This window comes from Heterodontus francisci, chromosome 3 (assembly GCF_036365525.1).
Source record: "Heterodontus francisci isolate sHetFra1 chromosome 3, sHetFra1.hap1, whole genome shotgun sequence".
NCBI lineage: Eukaryota > Metazoa > Chordata > Chondrichthyes > Heterodontiformes > Heterodontidae > Heterodontus > Heterodontus francisci.
Window position 1 is genome coordinate 101,631,795 of NC_090373.1, and position 24,210 is coordinate 101,656,004.

General features: G+C 42.8%; 1 protein-coding gene across 3 annotated transcripts in view; it reads left to right on the plus strand.

Moving 5' to 3' along the window:
• ptprk (protein tyrosine phosphatase receptor type K) overlaps window positions 1–24,210 on the plus strand; it is a 553,573-nt gene that overhangs the window by 65,465 nt on the left and 463,898 nt on the right. For all 3 annotated transcript variants that reach the window (XM_068025166.1, XM_068025170.1, XM_068025171.1), the window contains exons 2-3: window positions 13,792–13,873; window positions 20,825–20,940. In XM_068025166.1, the coding sequence (XP_067881267.1) occupies window positions 13,792–13,873; window positions 20,825–20,940 (198 nt within the window). The remainder of the gene's footprint in view (window positions 1–13,791; window positions 13,874–20,824; window positions 20,941–24,210) is intronic.

Sequence of the window (24,210 nt, forward strand, 5' to 3'; positions counted from 1 at the left end):
ATCTATTAAGGAAATTTTAACAATGCACTTAGAAAAGCACAATATGCTTCGGCAAAGTCAACATGATTTTATGAAAGTGACATCCTGTTTAACTAATTTGAGGGTTTTTTGAGGATGTAACTAATAGGGTAGATAAAGTAGATGTAGTATACCTGGATTTCCAAAAGGCATTTGATAAGGTGCCACATAAAAGTTTAATAGACAAGATAAGGGCTCATGGAGTTGGGGGTATTATATTAGTGTGGATAGAGGATTGGTTAATGGACAGGAAGCAAAGAGTGGGTCTTTAATCACAGTCACATTGAATGTCATTGTGTCATAGTAAAATAATTTAAGTGGTTTCTTGGGAAACTACAAATGCAAATACAGCAACACCTCTGACATTTTCTCCGTTTCCATCACTACTCCCGGAAATGGTGTATATGGAGTCACCAATTGGTTGGATCTATCGTAGGACATTTCGCTTTGTCATCTCTGCTTCATACAGCAGGCTGTCAGTTATGCGATCTGCTGCAGGTTAATTTGAAAACAATTTTTTAACAGGAATAGCTCTTCTCTTAGAAGTGAAAGTTAAGACAGCACACAGCTTTTGTGCTACTGGATCTCTTCCAGCCATTTCTTCCTTAAGCAGGGTTCATTTCAATGTAGGATGTCATGGATGGCACCCTTATTGCCATTAGAGGTCCTCCTATCAATCAAATGGCCTAAATGAAGAAATGATCTAGTAATGTTCAGGATGTATGAGACAATAGAAATATCATTATTCAGGAAGCAGTCATGATACCTTCATTATGCAGCAGTCCACAGTACTCTCATTATTCAGAAGGAAAAGGAAAGTCGCTGGGATGTCTCCTAAGAGATCTGAGCATGTGTAACTGTCCCTCAGCCACCACTTCGACTTCTAAGATGTCCTGTGCAGCTTTGGCTGCTGACATACATTGTGATTATTCTGTTGTCAGATAGTATCTGATAAAAGGTCATGGACCTGAAATGTTACCTCTGTTTCTTTGTGCAGAATGCTGCTTGAGCTGCTGAGTATTTTCAGCATTTTCTATTCTTCCTTCAGCGTTCCAGCATCTGCAGTATTTTGTTTTAGTATTTGAAAACTTAAGTGCAGAAAGGCAATGGTTGAGTACACTTCTGTAAATGATGCTTTCCAATTTAGCTTGGTCATGCTTATTTGACCCTATATGAAAAGAGTACAAGAGAGGAACTCAATTACCGCTACAGTCATTTACAGCCAAATACAAAGACCTGGATAAATCCATTTATTGAGTTGATAATCACCTTTCACACACTTGCACCTGTGTTTTACTGGAGGGAGATAGTCAGCCACTGCTATCTCTAGATCTTTTCACTTGGAACTGCTGGCGTGACATTGGCCGACTCAATTTCTCTGCTCCCATCACTCACTAGCCTATCTCCCTCTGAACTTGCAGCCCTCCCATCTCTCAGGTCCAACCCTAACATCATCATTAAACCTGCTGCAAAGGTAGCACTGTTTTTCAGCAAACTGACTTCTACTTTGCAGAGGCTGGATGCCATCTTTCTGACAACTCCTACCTCCCTGGACCATGACCCCACCACCATATGTCAAACCATCATTTCCAAGACTGTCACTGACCTCATTTCCTCTGGGGATCTTCCCTCTGTGGCCTCCAACCACATAATCCCCCAACTCTGCACAACTTACTTCCAGCTCATTTGCAAGATCCACAAACAGGACTTCCCTGATAGACCCATTGTTCCAACCTGCTGTTGTCCAACAGGATTGATTTCTTCTGAGCTCAACTTTTTTTCTCCCCTTGTCTAGTCTCTTTCCATCTACTGTGACTCATCTGACTGTCTTTGCCACTTCAATAGTTTCTTGGCCCATTCCATCTCCTTTACATTATGGATGTCCAATTCCTCTACCTCCATCCCCCACCAGGACAGATCAAGAATTCTCTGCTTCTCCCTTGAAGAGTGGTCCACTACCACTCTTCTCTATCTGGCTAAACTTGTTCTCACATTGAATAACTTCTCCTGTGACTCTACTCACTTCCTCCAAATAAAATGTCTTGCTATGCAAGCCTGTATAGGTCCTAGCTATGCTTGCTTTTTTGTAGGATACGTGGGACGTTGTTCCAGTCCTACTCGGGTCCCTCCCTCACCTCTTTTTTTTTCCAGCACATCAGTGACTCTATCGGTGCCATTTCCTGCTGCCCCCCCAAACAGGAAATTGATTTAACTTTGCTTCCAATTTTCACCCTTTCTTTGCCTTCACATTGCCCATCTCCGACTCTTCCTTTCTCTTCCTCGACCTCTCTGTCTCCCTTTCTGGCGATAGGCTAGTAACAAATATTCACTATAAGCCCATCCACCCACAGCTACCTTGACTACACTTCCTCCCCCTCTGCTTGCTGTGAGGACTCTATTCCATTCTCCTAGTCTTTCTGTCTTTATTGCATCTGTTCTGATGATGTCACCTTCCATACTAGTGCTTCTGATATCCGAACATATGAATTAGGAGCAGAAGTAGGTCACCCGGCCCCTATAGCCTGCTCCGCCATTCAGTAAGATCGTGGCTGATCTGTTTGTGTCTCGAATTCCACGCTCCCATCTACCACCGCTAACCTTAGATTCTTGTTAGGCAAGGGAATCAATCTACCCCCGCCTTAAAAATATTCAATGACCCCGACTCCACCACCTTCTGAGGCAGAAAGTTCCAAAGTTGCACAACCCTCAGAAAAAAAATTCTCCTCATCTCTGTCCTAAAAGGGCGACCCCTAATTTTAAAACAGTGCTCCCGAGTTCTGGAATCACCCACAAGAGGAAACATATATGTCTTTTTCCTCAACCGACGACACTCCTTCATAATTGATGGGGCACTCCATTGTGTCAGCCCATTTTCTGCACTCCTGCACTCATCCCTATCCCTCCCTCCTAGAATCACGCTAGGATTCCCCTTGTCCTCATCTTCCATTCCACCAGTTTCGATATTAAACAGATCGGCCTTTTCTATTCCCACCTCTTCCAGAGTGATGCCACCACCAAGCACATCTTTACCTTCCCTTTGAGCATTCTGCAGGGATCATTCCCTGTGATACCCTGTTCAATTCCTCAATTTCCCCCAGCACTCTGTCCCCACCCCATGGCACCTTCCTGTGGAAGTGCAGTAGATGCAACACCCTGCTTTTTTGCCTCCTCCCTTCCCAACCTCCAGGGCCCAAAACACTCCTTCCAGGCGAAAGTGATTTACTTGTATTTCTTTCAATTTAGTATACTGTGGTCGCTGCTCACAATACAGTCCTCTCTTCATGGGGGTGACCAACCTCTGATTGGGTCACTTTGTGAAAAACCTCTTTCAGTTAGGCACTCCCCAGCCTTCCAGTCTCAAAATTGAGTTTAGCAATTTCAGATCATAACCTTTTGTCTCCGATTTTTTGGACTGCAGCTTTTGGTGATGATTCTACTATTTCCATTTACACTTCCTTTGGAGCTATCTTTTTGTTTCTTTACTTATCTGTTGCCATTTCCTTTTGCCTTGCACCATCATCCCTTTTGTCATTTAATCTCTCCTGCCTTCCACGCTAGAACAGACCTTCCCATTTTTGTTTCTTGCTGCACCTCTCAACTTTCCCTTCCTCTGTACTTGCTTAAAACCTGTAACATATCTTTTTCCAGTTCTAATGAATGATCATTGAGTTAAAATGTTAACTCTGTTCCTCTCTCTGCAAATGCTGCCAGACGTGCTGAGTATTTCCAGCATTTTCAGTTTTTATTTCAACATCTGAAGTGTTTTGCTTTTAGACATTTCCCAATATAGCCGCCACCTTAGTGTAGTTCCAATTCTTCAGGTGAAAGGGCGCTGTGTTGCCAAAATGTCTTAGCTGTGCCACTGTGCACAGTCCACTTTCACCTTTCTGCCATGACTGTTTTCCCTTCAATGGCAAGTCGCAACCCTTTCAGAGCTGTGGGCTTACTGATTTTACAACCTTCCCCACACCCACCCAAATGTGTAATAGGCAAGCTGTCTAGCAGAGATTTTATGGGGAGAGACTGACTGGTTTGCTGTAATATACTGATAGCATAGGCTGCTGCACTGTATGGTATGATGGTTGTGGTATTGTACTGTTGGTATAGTTAACAGATTATGCCACCTACAGGTTATCTTGGTTACTAAAAATTTGCCTTGACGTGTATACGATGTCTTATGTTCCAAATATGTCACATGAAAAAAGGTACTTAGCCCGATAAAGTTCATCTGTCTAGTATTTGAACTTTCCCATGAGTGCATGTCCTTTCATCTTGAATAATCCTCTGGATTTTGTTTCAATTATCATCCATGTATTTTCCTCTTTGAGTAAGTATGGTAATGTATTCAAAAGTTAGTTTTCACAAAGTTTCCATTTATCTCTAATAAATACTGTTTTTTCTATAAATACTACCATGTGTTTTATGTTCATATATTGCTTTGCTGGATTGTTTGAACATTGAAGGGACGTTATTATTGGTTGGTCACTAAGCCACTCTGCTCATTCAGTTCCAATTACTGGATACTTTTATGCCACCATTTTCTTTTAACTTTAATAGTATGTGTTGATTTATAGCATTTCAATAAATGAGGTGCACATTGCAATAAGGTTTACAGGGAAAGAAGTACATAGTGTGCAAAAAAAGGACACAGTTTTTTCACTGATTAGAAAAGATGGTTCTGAAATTGTTACTTACAGTGAACTCTAATAAAAATGTCTAATTTACTGACTCTAATTCACTCAGTGTTGAAAATCTGTACTTAAAATTGCCTAGTTTCAACTAGTTTGATAGTGTAAATTAATCTTTATTTTGTTCAAATTCCTTTCTTGATTTCTTTTTAACATATAATTTGTCAAGTCTCTCCAGTTTATCTCAGTAATTACCGAAATATATGTTGCTTCTTAGAAAAAGATATATTGATCACTTGTAACAGTTGATATGTAATGCACACCCTGTCAGGGCATCAGTCAAACTTGGCAACAGTGCCAGGGATTTTACTCATTCAGGAGGTATCCAGAGTTTTATAAATGTGGTGATGGGCCTTGTTTTTCTTTTTCCTTAGTGGAGCAGTAAATGGTGGTTTTGGTTTCACCTGACTACCTTGGGGTGAGGTCTTAGTCAAGTATCTTTCGGACTGCCTGGTGTTTCCTGTGTTCCAGGGACAGTCGTGACAATTTCAGACTGGTGTAAGTCTAATGGATGCTCCATCCGCATATCTGTAATAGGTAGAGTTGTGCTCTGCCGTCATGTGAGCCCACATTGTCTTGCACTAGTTGTGCTAGTGGGGATGTGCTCACTAGTTGGCAGATATAGACTCAGATCAGCAAGAATGGTGAGGCTTGAACCTTGTTTAAGTTGCTGTTTGAGAAAAATCATAAAACTGAATAAAAATGACCATTACATCAATGGGTGGTTGGAGGTGGTGGTATGGTGGGGGTGGTGTATTTATGTGGGTGAGTTGGACGGTTAAGTAAGAGCTGCAGCATGCCAAAAAAAAATCCTCCTGCAAAAAAGTGGATATATTTTCCATTCCTAATTTGCTTGTAATGAAAATTTGACTGCTAACCTTTGAGAACATCTTTAGCTGCTTATCTCATTCAGAGCACTGTCATGCTTGCGTCACACTTCATCGACAAGCTGGTGTTTCCAGTCATAAAACACTTGTGTTTGTACAGTGATCTGGATCTCACTGTATATTTTTTTAAATAATTTATTCTAGTTTTTCTACTGGAAAAGGATGTCTTGGGATTTTTCTTAGCTTGCAAAGTATGCAGTATGTTTAAGATCAAAATGACAAATTGAAATGAAGATCACAGTGTTTGGTTTTTGGATTGTATCTGAATTGCCGTTTCATCATGCTGTTAGTATAGTTCAGCCCTCCTGCTCAGGATTTGGTGAAATGTAATCAAATTTCCACTAATAAAGGATTGCCCTATATTACATGGATATTATGACCTGATGGAAAGACTAATCCAGATAGATAGGAGTCTTGACAAGTTGGGAAATCTGGCACCAAATACTTTCCACTGAAGGTGAAGCAAAGTACAGGGCGATTGCTATCAATGTAAATCACCATTGCTCTTTCCCAACCTGAGTTTTTTAAACTGAAAATGTCATCCTCTTTAGAAGTTAATCTTATTAATGCTATTTTTCCAGCCTGTGGAGACCTGGCATTTCAGTGAGTTTTGCCAACTACATGAAAATCAGTGATATCTGTGTAGGGAATACTAAAATTGGCATCTGAACCTGCCAAGGTCATGGGTATTTCCAATAGCGCAGCTGTCTGTAGAGAGGGATAGACTCAAAATGATGAGTCTCTGTAGGACTGAGACATAAATAAAAGTAATGTTTTCAAAAGGTCGCACATTTGTAACCTCAAATGCTGAGATTCTGTAAGATTGCAAGCCAATAAACCCCCATCCTTGCTTCTTTCTCCTTATTAAGTCACAGAATATTATAACAGCCTTTCAGTAAACAGTTATTTCCTTAATTCTTTAAACCCTAAAGAAAGGCATATGTACTAATTCTCTTCCCTTTCCTCCCACTAGTTTAATGGAAAACAATTGACATTTAGTGATGATTGAAAAGGCATTGATTTAATCTGCGTTTGGGTGACATCAAACAGGCAATTCTCAGCTAAACACAGATTGGTCTTATTTCTTAGAGAATTTCTATCATCATTAACTTTGGAATAGTTTATTCCATTTTGAATTTGTGTTGTCAGCATTTGTCAGGATGCTGACTGGCATGCTAGTTGTTGATATTGTTCACACACAGGTAACATTATCACAATCATTAAATCAGCTTTACTGAACAATCATTTTCAGTTGATTACTGAGAAAATATATAGCTGATATATTTGTAATGACCTGATTTAAACCAGTATTCTCATCTTTTTTTTTCTGAGCTCGACACAGCAATTAGCATTTCGAACTCTGAATTCTGCTACAGTTAGGTTGGGAATAAATAGCATTGAAAGTCTTGTGTGGGAACATAACCGTTGTCCCAAGGGTCTCAAACTAAATGAGCAATATTTTTTGTTAGCCAGATGTTTTGCTTAAAGAGTACAACACGGCATCTTTTGCAAACTATTTCTAATTTATCTAACTCTGTTCTTTTGTTTGTACCATATAATGGGTGATCAGTTTACATCTGCAATTCTGGACATGATGGGGGTAAAATTCAAATTTGGGAGTGCAAAATGGGGCTTAAATGGAAAGGAGAATTGGCCAGGGCATAAAACGGGCAGCCGATCGACTACCGTTCACTTTGTGCCCCTGCTGAAGTTGAATTGGCCCCTCAGACTGATAGCTGCATGTTGGTTCTTCAGGTCTGGGCCTTCTGACTGTTGATGCAGATAAGCAGTCAGAAAGCTCCAATTGCACGAAAAGATCCTGAAGAGGGAATTAAAATTCAAAAGATGCATGTAGCTTTCTATTTTCTGCCTCCAGGACGTCTCCGATCCTCTGGTTGACAGGGGTCCATAAGCATTGGGTTTCACTGGTCATGCAGTAAACATAGCCACAGGCAAATGAGGCAGGAGATTGACATTGCCTTCTCTTGCCTCATTTTAAAAACAATGTTGGGTTTGTACCTACTATCAGTGCAGGACTAATTGCATCTTGTTGGGGAGCCCCAAGAAATTCCAGCAAGGTACAGAGTAGAGGAGACCTAACGTAGATGGCTTTCTGCTCTTTTTCTCTCTATGCTGCACATTGATTTCCCAGATACAGAGCAAAGGAAAACATACCTTGAGATTTTACCACTGCCTTGGGGGAGACAGATGCACTTTTTATTTCCAAGATATACTTTATTCATAAAAATCTGTTTAAAAAAAAATACATTACAAAACAGTTCCAAACTGCACCAAGTCAAAAAATACAGAGTGCAAAGGAGATCCGTTTCCTTCAATATCGGAGTGAGTTGCCTCACAACCCTTCCATTTCATTTTTCATGCCATGTACATTTTACAGCAAACAAATATTTTCCGGATACAGTTCGAGGGGTTTTCCATGGGTCCAGCCCCTCAGTTCAGCTTGGTGGGGGGACCTTACACAGTGGTCTTTCCCCATTGAGCCTTTGTCGCGGCTGCCCCAAGCTTTAGTGCGTCCCTCAGCACGTAGTCCTGGACCTTGGAATGTGCCAGTCTGCAACATTGGGTCGTGGACAATTCTTTGCGCTGGAAGACCAGCAAGTTTTGGGCAGACCAAAGGGTGTCTTTCACCGAATTGATAGTCCTCCAGCAGCAGTTGATGTTTATCTCGGTGTGCGTCCCTGGGAACAGTCCGTACAGCACAGACTCCTGTGTTACAGAGCTGCTTGGGATGAACCTCGACAAAAACCACTGCATCTCTTTCCACACTTGCTTTGCAAAGACACATTCCAGAAGGAGGTGGGCAACCGTCTCTTCCCCACCACAGCCACCTCGAGGGCATTGTACGGAGGGGGTGAGACTTCGGGCGTGCAGGAAGGATCTGATTGGGAGGGCTCTTCTCACCACCAACCAAGCTACATCTTGGTGCTTGTTTGAAAGTTCTGGTGATGAGGCATTCTGCCAAATGACTTTGGCAGTCTGCTCGGGGAACCATCCGACAGGATCCACCATCTCCTTTTCCCGTAGGGCCTTGAGGACATTCCGTGCAGGCCACTGCCTGATGGATTGGTGGTCAAAGGTGTTTTTCCGCAGAAACTTTTCCACGAAGGATACGTGGTATGGCAGGTCCAACTGGATGGAGCGTTCCACGGCAATGTGACCAGACTCATCCTTCGCAACACCGGAGACAGATAGAACCTCAGCACGTAGTGACACTTGGAGTTTGCGTACTGGAGGTCTACACACAGCTTGATGCAGCCGCACACGAAGTTAGTCATCAGGATGAGAAACTTTTCCACGAAGGATACGTGGTATGGCAGGTCCAACTGGATGGAGCGTTCCACGGCAATGTGACCAGACTCATCCTTCGCAACACCGGAGACAGATAGAACCTCAGCACGTAGTGACACTTGGAGTTTGCGTACTGGAGGTCTACACACAGCTTGATGCAGCCGCACACGAAGTTAGTCATCAGGATGAGGGCGATGTTGGGTACATTTTTTCCGCACTTATCCAGAGGTTTGAACTTCGTGTCCCTCCGGACCCGGTCCATTTTGGATCCCGAGATGAAGTGGGAAATGGCTCGGGTGACCGCCACAGTGCAGGAGTGAAGTATGGGCCAGACCTGTGCCACGTACACCAGCAATGTGAGCGCCTCGCACCTGATGACCAGGTTCTTACCCACAATGGAGAGAGATCGCTGCTCCCACATGCTCAGCTTATTTATGTTGTACCCTGGCTACTCGCTCCTTCCAGATTTTGGTGCACGCCCTGGCCCTTCCGAACCATATCCCTAGCATCTTCAGGTAGTCTGACCTAACGGTGAAGGGGACAAAGGATCAGTCAGCCCAGTTCCCAAAGAACATGGCCTCGCTCTTGCTGTGGTTTACTTTGGCTCCTGAGGCCAGTTCAAACTGGTCACAGATGCTCATCAGTCTGCGCACAGTCAGCGGGTCTAAGCAGAAGACGGCGATGTCATCCATGTACAGGGAGGTTTTAACCTGAGTGCCTCCACTACCTGGGATTGTCACCCCTCTTATGTTTGCATCCTTCCTAATTGACTCAGTAAAGGGTTCAATACAGCAAACAAACAAACAAGACAGGGGAGAGAGGACAGCCCTGTCTGACTCCAGATTGAATCGGAAAAATTTCTGATTCCCACCAATTGATTGAGACAGCGCTACTGATGTTTGTGTAGAGCAGTTTGATCCAATTGCAGGTTCCGTCCCCAAACCCCATTTTGGAAAGCACGTCCATCATGTAGGTGTGTGATATCCTGTTAAAAGCCATCTGCTGGTCCAGGCTGATGGGGAAGGTGTCCACCCTCCTGTCCCGTACGTAGGCGATCGTATCCCTGAGTAGCGCGAGACTATCAGACATCTTCCTGCCGGGTACAGTACAGGTCTGATCAGGGTGAATCACCAACTCCAGAGCAGACTTGACTGACTGGCTATGACTTTTGACAGAATCTTGTAGTCAACATTTAGCAGTGAGATGGGCTGACAATTTCTGATTTCTGCCCTCGCACCCTTCTACTTGTATATGAGGGTGATGATGCCTTTCCTCATGGATTCTGACATGCTGCCAACCAGGAGCATACTCTCGTATACTTCCAGCAGGTCCAGGTCGACCCAGTCCCACAGGGCCGAATACAACTCAACCAGTGAGCCTTCGCTTCCGGGAGTTTTACTCGTCTCAAAGGACTCATCCAGAGTTAGCAGCTTGTCCAGTCTCTCCCTCATGCTGTCATCTAAGACCTCCATGATAGATGACAGGGAGGACTGGGAGGCTCTGCTGTCTGTGGGCTTTGCGTCATACAGCTCAGCATAAAAGGATTTGCTGATCCTTGGTATGTCGGACTGCGAAGACGTTACCGAGCCATCCTCTTCCTTCAGGCTTCTGATCACAGAGCTCTTTCTCTGTACCTTTTGGAAGAAGTAACGCGAGCACGTCTCATCCTGCTCAATGGAGCGGACTCTGGACCGGAGGATGATCTTGGAGGTCTCCGTGGCAAAGAGCGAGGCCTGCTGACTCTTCACCTCATGGAGGTCCTCCTTGAGCTCGATCGATCCCCATCGACTGCAGCCGGAGCAGATTTTGCATACTTTTCTGGAGTCGCGACATTTCTCTGTCTGTCTCTCGGCCTCTGAGCACCTTTGAAGATAAAGAACCTCTTGAAGTTTTCCTTCATTGCCTCCCACCAGTGCACTGGAGACTCAGAGGGGTTTTACGGTCCTCCAACCTTTGTAATCCCTTTTGAGTTCCTCAGCGTTCTCTGGGGTTAGCAGTGTAGCATTGAGCTTCCATGTCCCCCTGCCAACCCGCTGGTCATCCTGTAAGTGACTGTCGGCCAGTAAGAGGCAGTGGTCGGAGAAGAACGTCGGTGGATCTGACCGTGACCGCACAGGACACAAACAGGAAGTCAATCCTGGAACGGGCAGACCCGTTCAATCTTGACCATGTGTATCTACGCTGCGCTCCGTCTGCTGGTTTTCTGAAGATGTTGTGCAGTTTGGCATCTTTAACTGTTTCTATTAGAAATCTGGACGTAGCATCCAGTTTACTGTTGTCTCTGCCAGATCGTCCAGCTGCATCAATGATGCAGTTGAAGTCAGCGCCTAGGATGACCGGCCTGAATGTCACCAGCAGCAGTGGGAGCTGCTGGAAGACGGTCAGCCGCTCGCTGCATTGAACCAGGGCCTACATGTTGATCAACCGGAGTGGCCATTGTTGTACATTACATCTGCTACGAGGAGGCGACCGCCCACCACCTCCTTAACTTCGGAGATGGTGAAGTTACCTCCCTGCAGTAGAATACCCAGGCTGGAGGAACGGGAATCATTGCCCCCTGACCAGATCGATAGCCCATGGGACCACCATCGCAACCATTGCCTGTAGGTGCTGAGGTGTGGTATTCCACACTCCTGCAGAAACAGTAGGTCGGCTTTGACCTTGGCGAGATAATCCAAGGTTGAAACACATCGTGTAGTGGATTTAATGCTACGCACGTTAATTGAAGCAATCTTTATACCCATTTTTAAGTTAGTTGTTGCTTCCCATACCATTAGTCCTTGCTTGTCCCAGTCCTTCAGTATGTTCCTGCATACCCATAGTGTATGCAAGCTGTTTCACGATCGTTAGGCTCAGAAACCCCTTCTGGTTTTTCATGCAGGGTTTGGTCTGCTGGGGTGACATCGGGGGTGTCTTGGAGGCAGCAAGGATCGGGCTGTCCTCTGCTGTTCCCCTCTGTTCCTCCTCGAAAACATCACTGCTCCCGGCTTCTCGGAGCTGGAGTGCGCTAGACCTGTCGTTGCTCTTGGTGTCCCGGAGCTGGGATGCGCTGGCCATGTCGCTAGGTTTGGCGCTTTGGGTTTGGGGCGCGCTGGGCCCATCACAGCTTCCAGTGCCCGGGGGCTGGGGGCTTTATCTTCCAGCTCCTTTGAGTTCTGCCGCCTCTTTTGAAGTTGCCGTCGTTCCGGCACTTCCTCGTCCAATGAAGAGGAGCTGCTGTAGTCTGTCTCAGACGGTAGCCTTCTCTTGCCACTGGTTTGGGTGGTGGCCTGTTCCACTTATGGAGGTTTTTTCTTTGTGATTTTCCTTTGTACCACTTGTCACTGACCTGTTTGTCCGTCTGCTGCCTCCTCCTCCATTGATTCTGTCTGTGGAGAAGGGGTTTCCGGGCGCAGGGTAGGTGTTGGGTCGCTGGTTTTATCTGCCTCCCCTTTCTTCTTCTCAGGTAGACTTTCCTCGCTGCGGAGACGGTTGCTTGTCTCCTTTCCAGCACCTGACGCCTTCGTCGTTCCTTCACCTGGCCTTTTTTTGGACCTTTCCGCCTGAACATAACTGAGGCAGCGTTTGGGGCAGGTTTTGTAGAGGTGGCCTGCCGCACAAGTTGCAACACTTACTCTGCTTACAGTCCTTGGTCTGATGGCTTTCCTTCTTGCAGTTCTTGTAGACAACCGTGCTGCAGTTAGCTGCCACGTGACCAGATTTGTCACAGTTGCGACAAACTCTGGGCTGCCCAGCGTAGACCAAGAAGCCTCGACTTCCCCCGATAGCGAAGCTGGAGGGAGGGTGGATGATGGCTCCATTGACATCGACCTTCAAGGTCACCTTGATCTGCCGCTTGCTGGTCCAAATCCCAAATGGGTCCTTGACATCAGTGCTGCTGCCGGCCACCTCGACGTACCTGGGGGTTGTAGAGGTGAATTGTCACCACCCGGTCACGTTGTGACGGCAGAGTGAAGAGTGGCTGCGCTTTGAGGATGGACAGCGGCACCAGGTTCCCTTTCTCCAAGAACACCTTCAGGAACTTGATGCATTCTGCCACATTCTTAAACGTCACATTGAAATATCCACTGCTTGAGAAGTCCTGCAGGCAGAAGATGTCCGTATCTTGGAATCCACACAATCTATGAGGATTTTCTTGATGAAGGTACGATCAACCGGTGCATCTCCTTCCTTGTCCTTCATGACCACCCGAACGGTGTTACGCACTCCCTGGCCTGAAGCTCGAAGATTGGTTATAGCCATTTTACTCAAAGCATACCCAGGACAGGATCAAAGGCTACTGATCATGGTTTCTCCCCTGCCAGGTAACTGAGACAGATGCACAGATTCTTGAATTTTACTGCTCAATCAGCAGTTGATGGTTAACCATTGTTGGTGACTACCTGGAAATTGAGCCTATCCCTTTGGTTAGGGTAGGTGTGTTGGTTTGATAGAGAACTTAATATTTTTGCACCAGTGGCTGTCTGATGTTTTAAACTTGGCTACCTCTGGCTGTTGACACGAGTGTGTAATTTAGCTGTGTAGAAGCTTGCAGGTTTGTTGCCCTTGCATAATTAGCTAATTATGCAAGTTTGTAGTGGTGGGGGGTGGAGTTGGAGGGTGGGTAGGTGAGGTGAGGTAGTTGGCCTCAATTGGCCTGAGGGAGAGGAAAATTTAACATGATCCCTGCATCAGATCATCGTCTAGTGAGTCCTACATGTGTGGGAATAATGGTTGAGAACAGGAGATGCCCTTGTGTTTGGGCTTTCAGTGCCCAATCTGGACCTATTGAACTATTTGCCAGCGGGGCTTTAAGGAAATGAGGGGCAGAAATTGGTGGGGGGTTTTTTTTAAACATCATCAGATGAGAATGGGATGGAAAATTAACAGATATCAATATTTGTTTGCAGGTCATTTTTGAAGCAGATATATCTCGTGAGCAAACTGGATATATTGCCATTGATGACGTCCAGGTTTTGAGTTACCCATGCGGTAAGTGCTCATTTATTAAATTGTGCTTCGGGTTCAAAGTACAGAGAAGTATGAGGACTGAATTTTGATTGGAAGCCAGATTTTTGATAACCAGCAAAGAGTTAATTTGACGTGACGTAAACATCGAAATTGGCATTTAAAAATTAAATTGGTATTCTGGTTGTCATACAACTACTTTTAATCTTGCTGTGAAATTGTATTCATGTCTCTGTATTCAACGATGATCAGTCTATGCATCCATTAACGAACACTAATGGGTCATCTAAATAACTCTACCCGAACTTGTTTACTAATTATCCTGTAGATTTAAGAATATGGACGCTGTGAACCAACTCTAAATCTGCAAGCTTTTCCCTCTGCTCGAGATGAAGTACTGTTGTGGAAAAACTTTTCTGGCAGTCCAGTCAGGTTTTTGTAATTTAAGTAGAGTCAGGCAAGCTCAAGGTCTGTTTAGAACTTACTTGGTTTCTTTTTAAAAAGTGGAACTCTTTCCATAGTGAGCACTCGGAGATTGATATATATTGATTGTAAGTTGAAGCCATCAGCAGTAATAATTGAAAACACGCACATATTAAGAAGTCCTTCCAAAGGTGCCTTGAGTTATTTTGAGGAGAGGGAAAGATGAGGGAGAAGCATTCTCTATCTAAATAGACATTGAGTGGATACTGTATATCAGCATCAATGTGATGTGCCCTCGATTGGCAGAGTATTAGACCATGCCTATGATTCCACACAGTAAATTCATTTGGGTTAGCCTAATTACTGTTTTAACTGTAACTTTCTGGCCGGGCAATTTAGGGCAGTAACTAGGTTGAATGTCTTTGTTATGCAGCAGCTGCAAACATTTTAGAAAATGCTTCTCATAATCGCAACTTGTAACAGCTCAAGTAATATTGTCTAAGCAAAGCTATTGACACTGGGAGAAAATTGCTCAGAAAAGTGCCCCAGAAATGGCATTCTGCAGTTTTGTATGAAACTCATAATATCATTGTGTATGTGTGCAAAGTTGGATACTGAGTGGCACTCAAATTTTGTGCTTGGTAAGTGTAACATGGCATGTGTTAGTGCGATGGTGTTGTTCATTGCCACATTAATTATATGCTACTATCATTATGATGCCAGGTGAGTGTTCGGAGTCAAATTGAATTAATATATAGTTTAGTCAGTCTTATTACTCCTGTGTTCCTCTAAATTAAAAAAGCACAGATATGAAGCAGCAAATGAAGAAAAGGAAGTTTTACCCACCTCCCTCCCGCCGCCACCCCCCCACTCCCACCCACCCCCCCAACCCCCGGCATCCCATCTTTGAGCCGACACTTAACTTACATGTATAGACCAGAGGACTTTTACTTGAAACTTAAGTTTCCTTGCCTCAAACAATGGGTCATTTGAAGTCCAAATTATTACTGTAATTTGGCACACGTCCAGTAAATCACTGGAGGATCTTTATAAATTGGGACCTCTGTATTTTCTCTACAGCAAATGATTTTTTTTTAGTGGCTTAATCCAGAATAATGTAGGTAGAATCTTAATCATAACTGGTGCGTCTACATGTTAATGTATATACATTGTGTAGATTTATTTCTCATTTCGAAAGACATAACTAAAGTTTTTTTAAAAATTGGCATGAAAATCCAAGTATTTGCTATAGTGTTGGCTCATCCAGATGCCCTTTAATACTAAAGATATTTGCATTACATTATGACGAAAATTGGTAATAAACAACTTTTGGTGAGTTTAGGACATGAGCATGCTGAGAGCTGTCTTGCATTCATTTTGTCTGCAGCACCAACTTGTCAAATTTCATCATAATTCAATAATTAAAGAAATTGATTCTGCTGGTTAGATCTCCGATATGTTTGGAAAAGCATGCAGAGAGGTTGTTCCTCTTTGTGACTATATCCTTGCTGTTTCCTCCTACCTCCACCCCCCGCCCCCCACCCCCCACCCCCCGCAACCCTGGAGTAGTACGGTGACTCAATTTAAATCATTTTAACACTTGAAATATTTTTTAAAACCTTTCACTAAAGTTTAAAACCTACAAAGAGTGTTTTTTCTTTGCAGTGGCAGTCATGTGTTTGTGTTTTCCTTTCTTGTATAGGGGCTGCTCTGTGATTTACACGCCCCACACCCAACTCCATAAACTATTAAGATTTTCTTTGTTTTATAAGGAAAAGTGAAAAGTTCCTTTTTATTTTGTAGCTCCTTATCTATCATGTTAAATCATTTCTATTAACTTTTGATCAGTCACATTGGTAGTCTTGAGTTTATTCCAATAATTCAGGGGTTCTCAACCGAGGGCCTCTCCCTTGTTATAAAAATTCTGCAGATTCCCGGTAACACTTTTTTTTTCTGTATAAAAATTTGTTGCACAATGAGCACATTTCTGTTTTGCTTAATGTGAGACTTGTTGCTGGTGCTGAGCAACACTTCTATTGTACATCTTCAACAAGTGCATGTGCATATCATCCTGATCGGTACCATTTTTCATTGAAGACATTGCTGAAACTCCAGCTTCGCATAAATAGTTTGTACTAAATGAGACCAACACTTTCAGTGCTGTAGAAGAAGCAGTGCTGTATTCATCGAAGCATTCACACCTGGAGCCCTCGCTGTCTCCAATACCCTTGCTTGCTTCCGTTTTCCCTTGTTCTATGTTAAAATAAATAATTAGTGTTTCTCTTGGAGACTGAGGCTGCAGGATGTTTCTGCCACTTTCTCCTACATATTTCTGTCTGTTTATAGCAACTCCAGTCGTAATTGCGTTCTACACATAGAATTAACAGGACCCATTTTTCCCCTGCCCATAGCTGCCAGCTACCTTTACAGTTCTGATGGTTCTTGGGTCCTGCTTTTACCAGGTTTTTCCTCTTGAGGGGGATCAATTCTACGGGCTGTATCCCGCACCTGATTTCCTCTCTCTCTCGCTTCCTGCTGTCTTTAACAGGCCCTAAATAGTTTCCATCTGAATGGTTCATTTGGTTACAGTGAGTTTTTACTGCTTGGACCAGGGTTCGGTCGCCTTTTTGACAGCATTAGTTTGCATGTTTTCAAGTTGGAAAACTTACTTTAACAGGAGGACCAGAGAAAGGAAGCCCTGATATAGTTTCCCAAGACTGTTCCAGGGTAGACAGACCTCTCAAGCCCTTACACACAAGAGGAAGTGGACAGTGCCCTATCAGCTACCAAGCCAGGCAAAGCAGCAGGAGTTGATGGGATTTACCCAGAATTCCTGAACATCGGATCACAGGGAAGGAAATGGTTAGCAAAGCTGTTCACCAACATCCATAGCATAGGCACCATCCCAAACATCTGGCGCCAATCTAAGATAGTGACCATTGCAAAGCCAGTGTAACCACTCGACGACCCATGCAGCTACCACCCCATCGCCCTGCTCTTAATAACATATAAGGTCCTGGAGCACCTCCTGCTAAACAGACTGAGTCCCATCCTGGAAGCAGTGATGCATTGCCCACCCAAACAGGCAGGTTTTCGCACAGGCTGCAACTGCTCTGAGCTGGTCCTGGCACTGACCTCACACAATGAAGCTTGTTTTCAGACAGGCCTGAAGACAGCAACTGCCTTTGTTGACACTGCCTATGCCTATGACATAGTGTGGTGTGCAGGCAAGCTGCTGAAACTCTCCAAAATCATCTGTTGTGTGAAAACCCTACAACTAAGCAACTCCATGATCAGAAACCGACAGTTCTGTTCGAACCTTGGAGATAAATCAGCCGTCCACGCAGAACCACCAGGGGGCTCCCACAGGGATCAGTCTTGCACCGGCCCTCTTCAATATATATATACCAGTGATCTCTCTCCGACAAAGTCATGGCTTTTCATATATGCTGACGACTCGGCCCTGGCTTCCCAGGCTAAAGAACTTGAGGACATTGAAAAAACACTCAGTCAAGACCTATGTTCTTTGCAAGCCTACTTCAGAAAATGGAGACTCCAACCAAATGTCGCCAAGACTGTCGTTTCAGCCTTTCACCTGAACAACTCGATGGCCAGGGAAGAACTTCATGTCCAATTCTGCGGCTGACCACTCACTCACGACCCAATGCCCAAATACCTTGGCATCACTCCAAGAGTGAATCTCAAGGAAACTGGCAGGTACCACCTGGGGCAGCAGAGCCAACACTACGCATTGCTTCACTTGCCCTGGTCTACCCAACAGCAGAGTGCTGCTGCTCAACCTGGCTCAGGAGCCACCACACTAACATGGTAGAATCAACCTTCGGGAAATCATGAGGATTATTTCTGGAATGTTGAAACCTACACAGCTCAAGTGACTTCCTGTGCTAGCACGCATTGAATCTCTTGATGTCCGCACAGAAAACATTCTCCTCAAAGAACACCACCGACTGAAAACTAACAAAGCACTTCCATTGATACAGAGCATCAAAAAAACTCCACACACTTGCCTGAAATTTCATAGCCCCTCTTGGAGCACGCTTCACGCCCTGCAAACTGATGACAGCCCCACCTCTCAATGGCGCACCTCCTAGTTGACTGTTAACATCACCAACCGCAACCTGGTAACTGAACAGCGTGAAGTCCCCAGTTTCAACCTCCCACGGAAAATCTGGACAACCATCAATCACTTGAGGATGGGCCAGTGAACATGTGGTCACCTGTACCACAAGTGGAACATGAGGACCAGCTCAAATTATGACTGGCCATCCAAGTCACGCCATCGCCCACATATTGAACTCTTGCCCTGAGAGATCCATTCCTGGTGGCATCACAACCATTCACAGTGCATAAGTTGAAGCTGTTGAATGGGTTGCTAACCTTAACACTGAACTATAACTGCTTTCCCAGCCGTATGAATATATATTCTGTTACAGGCTCTGAGTTTGTTGCTTTGTGGTTATAATGCCCAGGGACCTCTCTACCAAAATTTGTATACCCATACACATCGATAATTCAAATAAAACAGTTGGCTCACATGATGCAGAAGCACGACGAAGAGCATTGGCAGAGAATTTTATAAATTGGACATTGCGCGGTCATAAAATAATATTATTAGAACAATTAAAAATGTATTTAAAGTATTGGTGGTTTAGTTTTAATGTGGAACTTTGTAAATGACCAAATAATTTCATGAGAAAAGTGGGGTGGGGTAGTCAAGTAGATCTAGTGACTGGTATGGTGCTGACTCAGATAGCTACTGATCAGCAGTCGTAAAGGGCTGAGCCGCTCAAGGGGCTAGGTTGCTGGTGTTGGGAGAAGACGTGGGCGGTGGCAGCAGCAGACCCCTTGAAACCTTCTTGCAGAACCCAGGTTGAGAACCCCTGAAATAATCCACAGCTCAAACGTAATATGAAGATCCCACACTTAACTTTCTAATTACAAACTTGATTTTTTTCTTCCAAAATATGGGTTGCCAAATCTAAGTATCAGATAGTTTTTGAAAAAAAAGCAAAATACTGCAGATGCTGGAACAATGCTTAAAACGAAGTGTTGGAAATACTCAGCAGGTCTGGCAACATCTGTGGAGAGAGAAACAGTGTGAACGTTTCAGGTCTGTGACCTTGCATCAGAACTGACAAAAGTTAGAAATGTAATAGGCTTTGAGCAAGTGAAAGGGGGGAAGGGAGAAGAAGAACAAAACGGAAGAGTCACTGACCTGAAACGTTAACTCTGCTTCTCTCTCCACAGATGCTGCCAGACCTGCTGAGTATTCCCAGCATTTCTTGTTTTTATTTAAAATGGAAGGTGTAATATGGGCAGGAGAGATTAACAACAAAGATGTCATCGAACAAAAGGCACAGGAGTGCTAATCATTGTAGTAAAAGACAAAACATTAGTCCAGAGAGAGTGTTAATGGCAGAATAATGAACAGCTCTGTCCAAAAGCAAAAATGTAAAAAACAGGTTTAAGACAGGCACATGTTTAAAAATAATTAAATGGAATGGAGGCAGGGAGTGAGGAAATGTAGTTGAGGTATCTGTGGGAATCGGTGGGCTTATAATGAATATTGGTGGACAGTCTATCCCCAGAGATGGGGAGAGAGAAGTCGAGGAAGGGAAGAAAACTGCCAGAGATGGACTATGTGAAGAGGAGAGATGGGTGAAAATTGGAAGCAAAATTAAGTTATCCAGTTCGGGGCGAGAGCAGGAAATGGCACCGATATAGTCATCAATGTACCGGAAAAAGAGTTGGGGGACAGAGTCTGAGTAGGACTTTATTATCAGATAGTATAGTTTAGCATGCAACAGTCCAGATTATCATACAGACCAGAATCATGTTTTTCCAGAAAGGCTGCAATTGGTGTTTGATCTGGGAAAACCTGGACAAAAACAAATTACTCAAGAAAAACATAATGAATGGGAATTCAGCAATTTCTTTAATTAAAGCATTCTCAAAACCCAGCATTTGAATGATTTGAAATCATATGTTTCTGGTGGGGGCGACAGAGTCTGGGGACAGTGGCGATACAGGCTGGTAAAGGCCCAAGTCACTATATAATTGACTGTCTCCAACTTTTTGATGGCAACTGTACTCTGTGCTACTAGTGTATATGTTGAAAAATTGGTTTTGTTCTTTGTACCCTGGAAAACAGTTGGAAACATGTTTGAAACAAAAACAGAAAATGCTGGAAATATTCAGCGTGTCAGGCAGCATTTGTGGAGAGGAGCTGCAGCGTTCACTGTTTTTCTCTCCACAGTACTTAGAGCATTTTCTGTTTCAGATTTCCGTCATCTTCAGTATTTTGGCTTTTCAATATGATTGAATTTGAACTTGTTTTATTTTGGAAGAAGGATAATTAAGCAAGTTAACGAATAAATGTTGGGTTTAGCTTACAGTATTGCTGTTGAGTCCGTCATAAATGTTTAAATGAAATCAAAGCAGTGAGTACAGTATACTGGTACATGCAGTACACACACATACAAATTGAGATGACCTTTGTCATGAACATTTCAAAATGTTGATGTTTTGCAGACAAATCTCCTCACTTTTTGCGACTCGGAGATGTGGAAGTAAATGCAGGACAAAATGCTACATTTCAGTGCATCGCTACAGGCAGGGATACAGTGAATAACAAGCTGTGGCTTCAGGTGAGATCTAGCAATGCTGTATTCCCATCTGTCTTGTTATAACTCATTCTACCAAAAATGGAAAAAAAACTGTCAATGATTTCCATGCGATGCTCACTTTATCAATCTATAAAAAGATTGCTAAGAATGAGTTAAGATTTATTTTCCACTTGCATATTTTATGTAACTTAACAGTAGATCAGTTTATAGTTGCCTGTTTTTTATTTATATGCAAACACCAAGAGAATCTGCAATCTCTGATGTAGTTGATTAAACACTGTCACACATTCGTAACATTGCCCTAGAGTGACATAGTTTCAGGTTTTGTAATGAGACTCAAGTGACTGTTGGCTTCAGAAATCCAGTGGTGGAATCAATCATTGTTATGCAAATTACAGCTGGGGGTGTGGTTATTGTCAAAGCTATCTAAAATCCTATTGATAAAAACTATGGAACACATAATAAATGAAAAATTCGCATTGATGTGAAAGATGCAGACAATTGATGCACAATTCAATTGGAGGGTTTACAGTGTGGGGAGAGATTTTTGTTATATATAGTAGTGGGATTGATGTGATGCATGATCCTGATATTTGAGCATGTTTATAAAACTCTGTGCTGAAAGTAAGATATTTGCATCCTGTCCAAGGCTTGACAGTGATTGAGGGGGGAAGAAATGCCCATTAATGATTTTTTTAAATGACACCAGTTCGGTGTTGTACTTAGTAATAGTGAGGTATTGGTTTTTATTTGATTTCTGTGAGAACCATAACTCTCATGTGGTAGATGTAAGTAAATTTTTGAAGCATTGAGTAAAATGAAAGCACTGATACGCAACTGGTATAATGCTGTGTTTATTATATTACTGATAGAATGGCAGATTAAAAATTGTTCAGCAATGGGGCATGTCGGGGAAATATTTTTTTTCACTATAATGATTGTCAGTAGATTGAAAATTTGAGCCACATATATTTTCATACATTTTTACTGTTAAAATGCAGAAAAAAGTTCTTCCATGAGTACCTGAAATACAGAAATACCTTACGCATGATAAATATTTATCTTTTTTTGAAAAAGAAGATGGTTACTCATCTGCAAGTCTTTTGGACTATTTTGCCTCCACTGTTTTGATCCTGTATAATTGCCAAATGACCTCAGATCTAATTTAGAAGGCCTGCCAAACTGCCTGAATCAGTTCCAGCTCAACATGTCGCACTTTTCCCATTGTTGGTAAAACGATGGCACAAACATCACACAAGAAACAAATTTGCAGTAGGATCATAGGAACATTTTTTTAAAAATGCATACTCCATTACACTTGGTTTCCAAAACACAAACATGCTCATTTATTTAAGGAAAAACAAATTTAAACTGTAAGTAATAGAACAATATGTCTGGCCACGATGAGATGCACTATCCAACAAATAGATATCAGTTGCATGTTGAATAAAGAGTGATACCCTGCATGTATCTTGTTTATTGTGCAGATTATTTTCATAATCACTGGCATCTTGCAGCTTTCTCTTCCTCCTATTGGAATTACACTAATTTTCAACAACTGAGCTAAAATAAATTTACGCTCCTCAAAAAGTACACATTTTTGGTTTAAACAGAAAAGTACATGTTAAAACATTTGATCAGGTTGTTTTAATCGAGAGGGACCAGTACAACTCACCTATGGAATAAAGGCATCAGGTACTTGAGCATGTAATATCCTTTGTATAAATATTCAGAGGTGAAAGCTGTAGAGGCTCTTGTATCCTAAAAGCTAGTTTTTTTGTAACTACAAAACAAATGTTTTCATATTGGAGAGGGGTGGGTGTACTGAATCCATGTATTGATTTTTAAACCTTCAGAGCACTGAATTCATGTACTTAAGCAAAGGTTAGTTGCGTAGCTGAGGGCAGCAATCAGCTTTAACTTATCAGAGGTCAAGATGTTTTTTGTGTTGTGCTCCAGACTAAGTAGCAGGGACCTGAAATAGCAAATCAGTATTAAACCCTTTGTTGGTTTCTGACAGCTCTGTTTGAGGGCCAGGGGAATATTAACTTCATAGACTACTGAAAAGACTGTTGTAGCTGGCTATATCATTAAAACTGTGCCTTCACTGATGTATTGTTCTCTCAGACCTCACCATTGAGGAAATAAGTTATGAAATGGTCTACAATAGGATGGACTGTCAGAAAGTAAATTATAACTGGGAACTTAATAGCTAACTTTAGGCAGTATTTAAAAAAAATCTTCTCATTCTGCTTTCTAATATAAATGTCAATTCAGTAATTGAATTGCAACTCATGTATAGTTACAGCAGCCCAAGGGTGAAAAGATTTGTCTCTTGAACCTGCCTGGTAGGGTGTAAGTATTACTATAGGCACTGAACTGATTGGGAACTCTGGGAGAGGGATGGTATTAATTCATTGCTATGTGGTTGAATTTGTGAGCAGCGTTTCAGATATATTATTTGTTGGGACTTAGGTGGGAGGAGTGCGCTGTTTATTCTAGGTCCACATTTCCACAGGTCAACATCGTATATTTAAATTTTCCCATTTACCAATACGGTCAATCTTGTACTCTATTTTTCCCAGAATAAAACGCACCAATCAGGTTTCTTAAATAAACAACAAAATTATCAGTTTACTGGTTAAGACTTGTTTAATAATAATGAAGTAAAGCATAAATGCACATATTGAAATATTAAAGTTCCCTTTTTACCTTAGGCCCTCACACACACACACACACACACACACACACACATACATACATCAGTTAACTGGAAAAATGAAGGGATTTGTGTTTCAGAGCTCTATTACAAAAAAAACCACTTGGGTTAAATTCTTGCTAATTCTTGAAGAAGAAAGAGAAGGTATGGAAAGATGTCCTTTTGTTTTGGTTTGGCATCCCAAATGCATATAGATGGCTGTCACTGGGATCTTCTTAAAACAGTTCTTTTCAGGCCACGTTGACGATCAGTTTGGGGAGCCTTTCCAGGAAATGCTGCAACAGAGGTTTCAGATAGGCCTTGCAGCAGAAATGCGGCAACAGTTTCTGTCTGCTTCTTACACTTGCTTCTCGAGAGATGGAAAACTAGCAGGCTTTTTCAAACTGCTGGAACAGTCTGAGTTGGGGTGGTTTGTTCTTGGCAAGTTTTCTCCAACTGTCTTTTCAAACCATTGTCCATATCCCAACTCATTGTCCAAAACGAAACCATAAACAATGTCACAAGAGGCAAGCCTCCTGACCTCTATAAATCTTGACCTGTCACTTCTCTCTAAACATCTTCCCCAAGTCAAA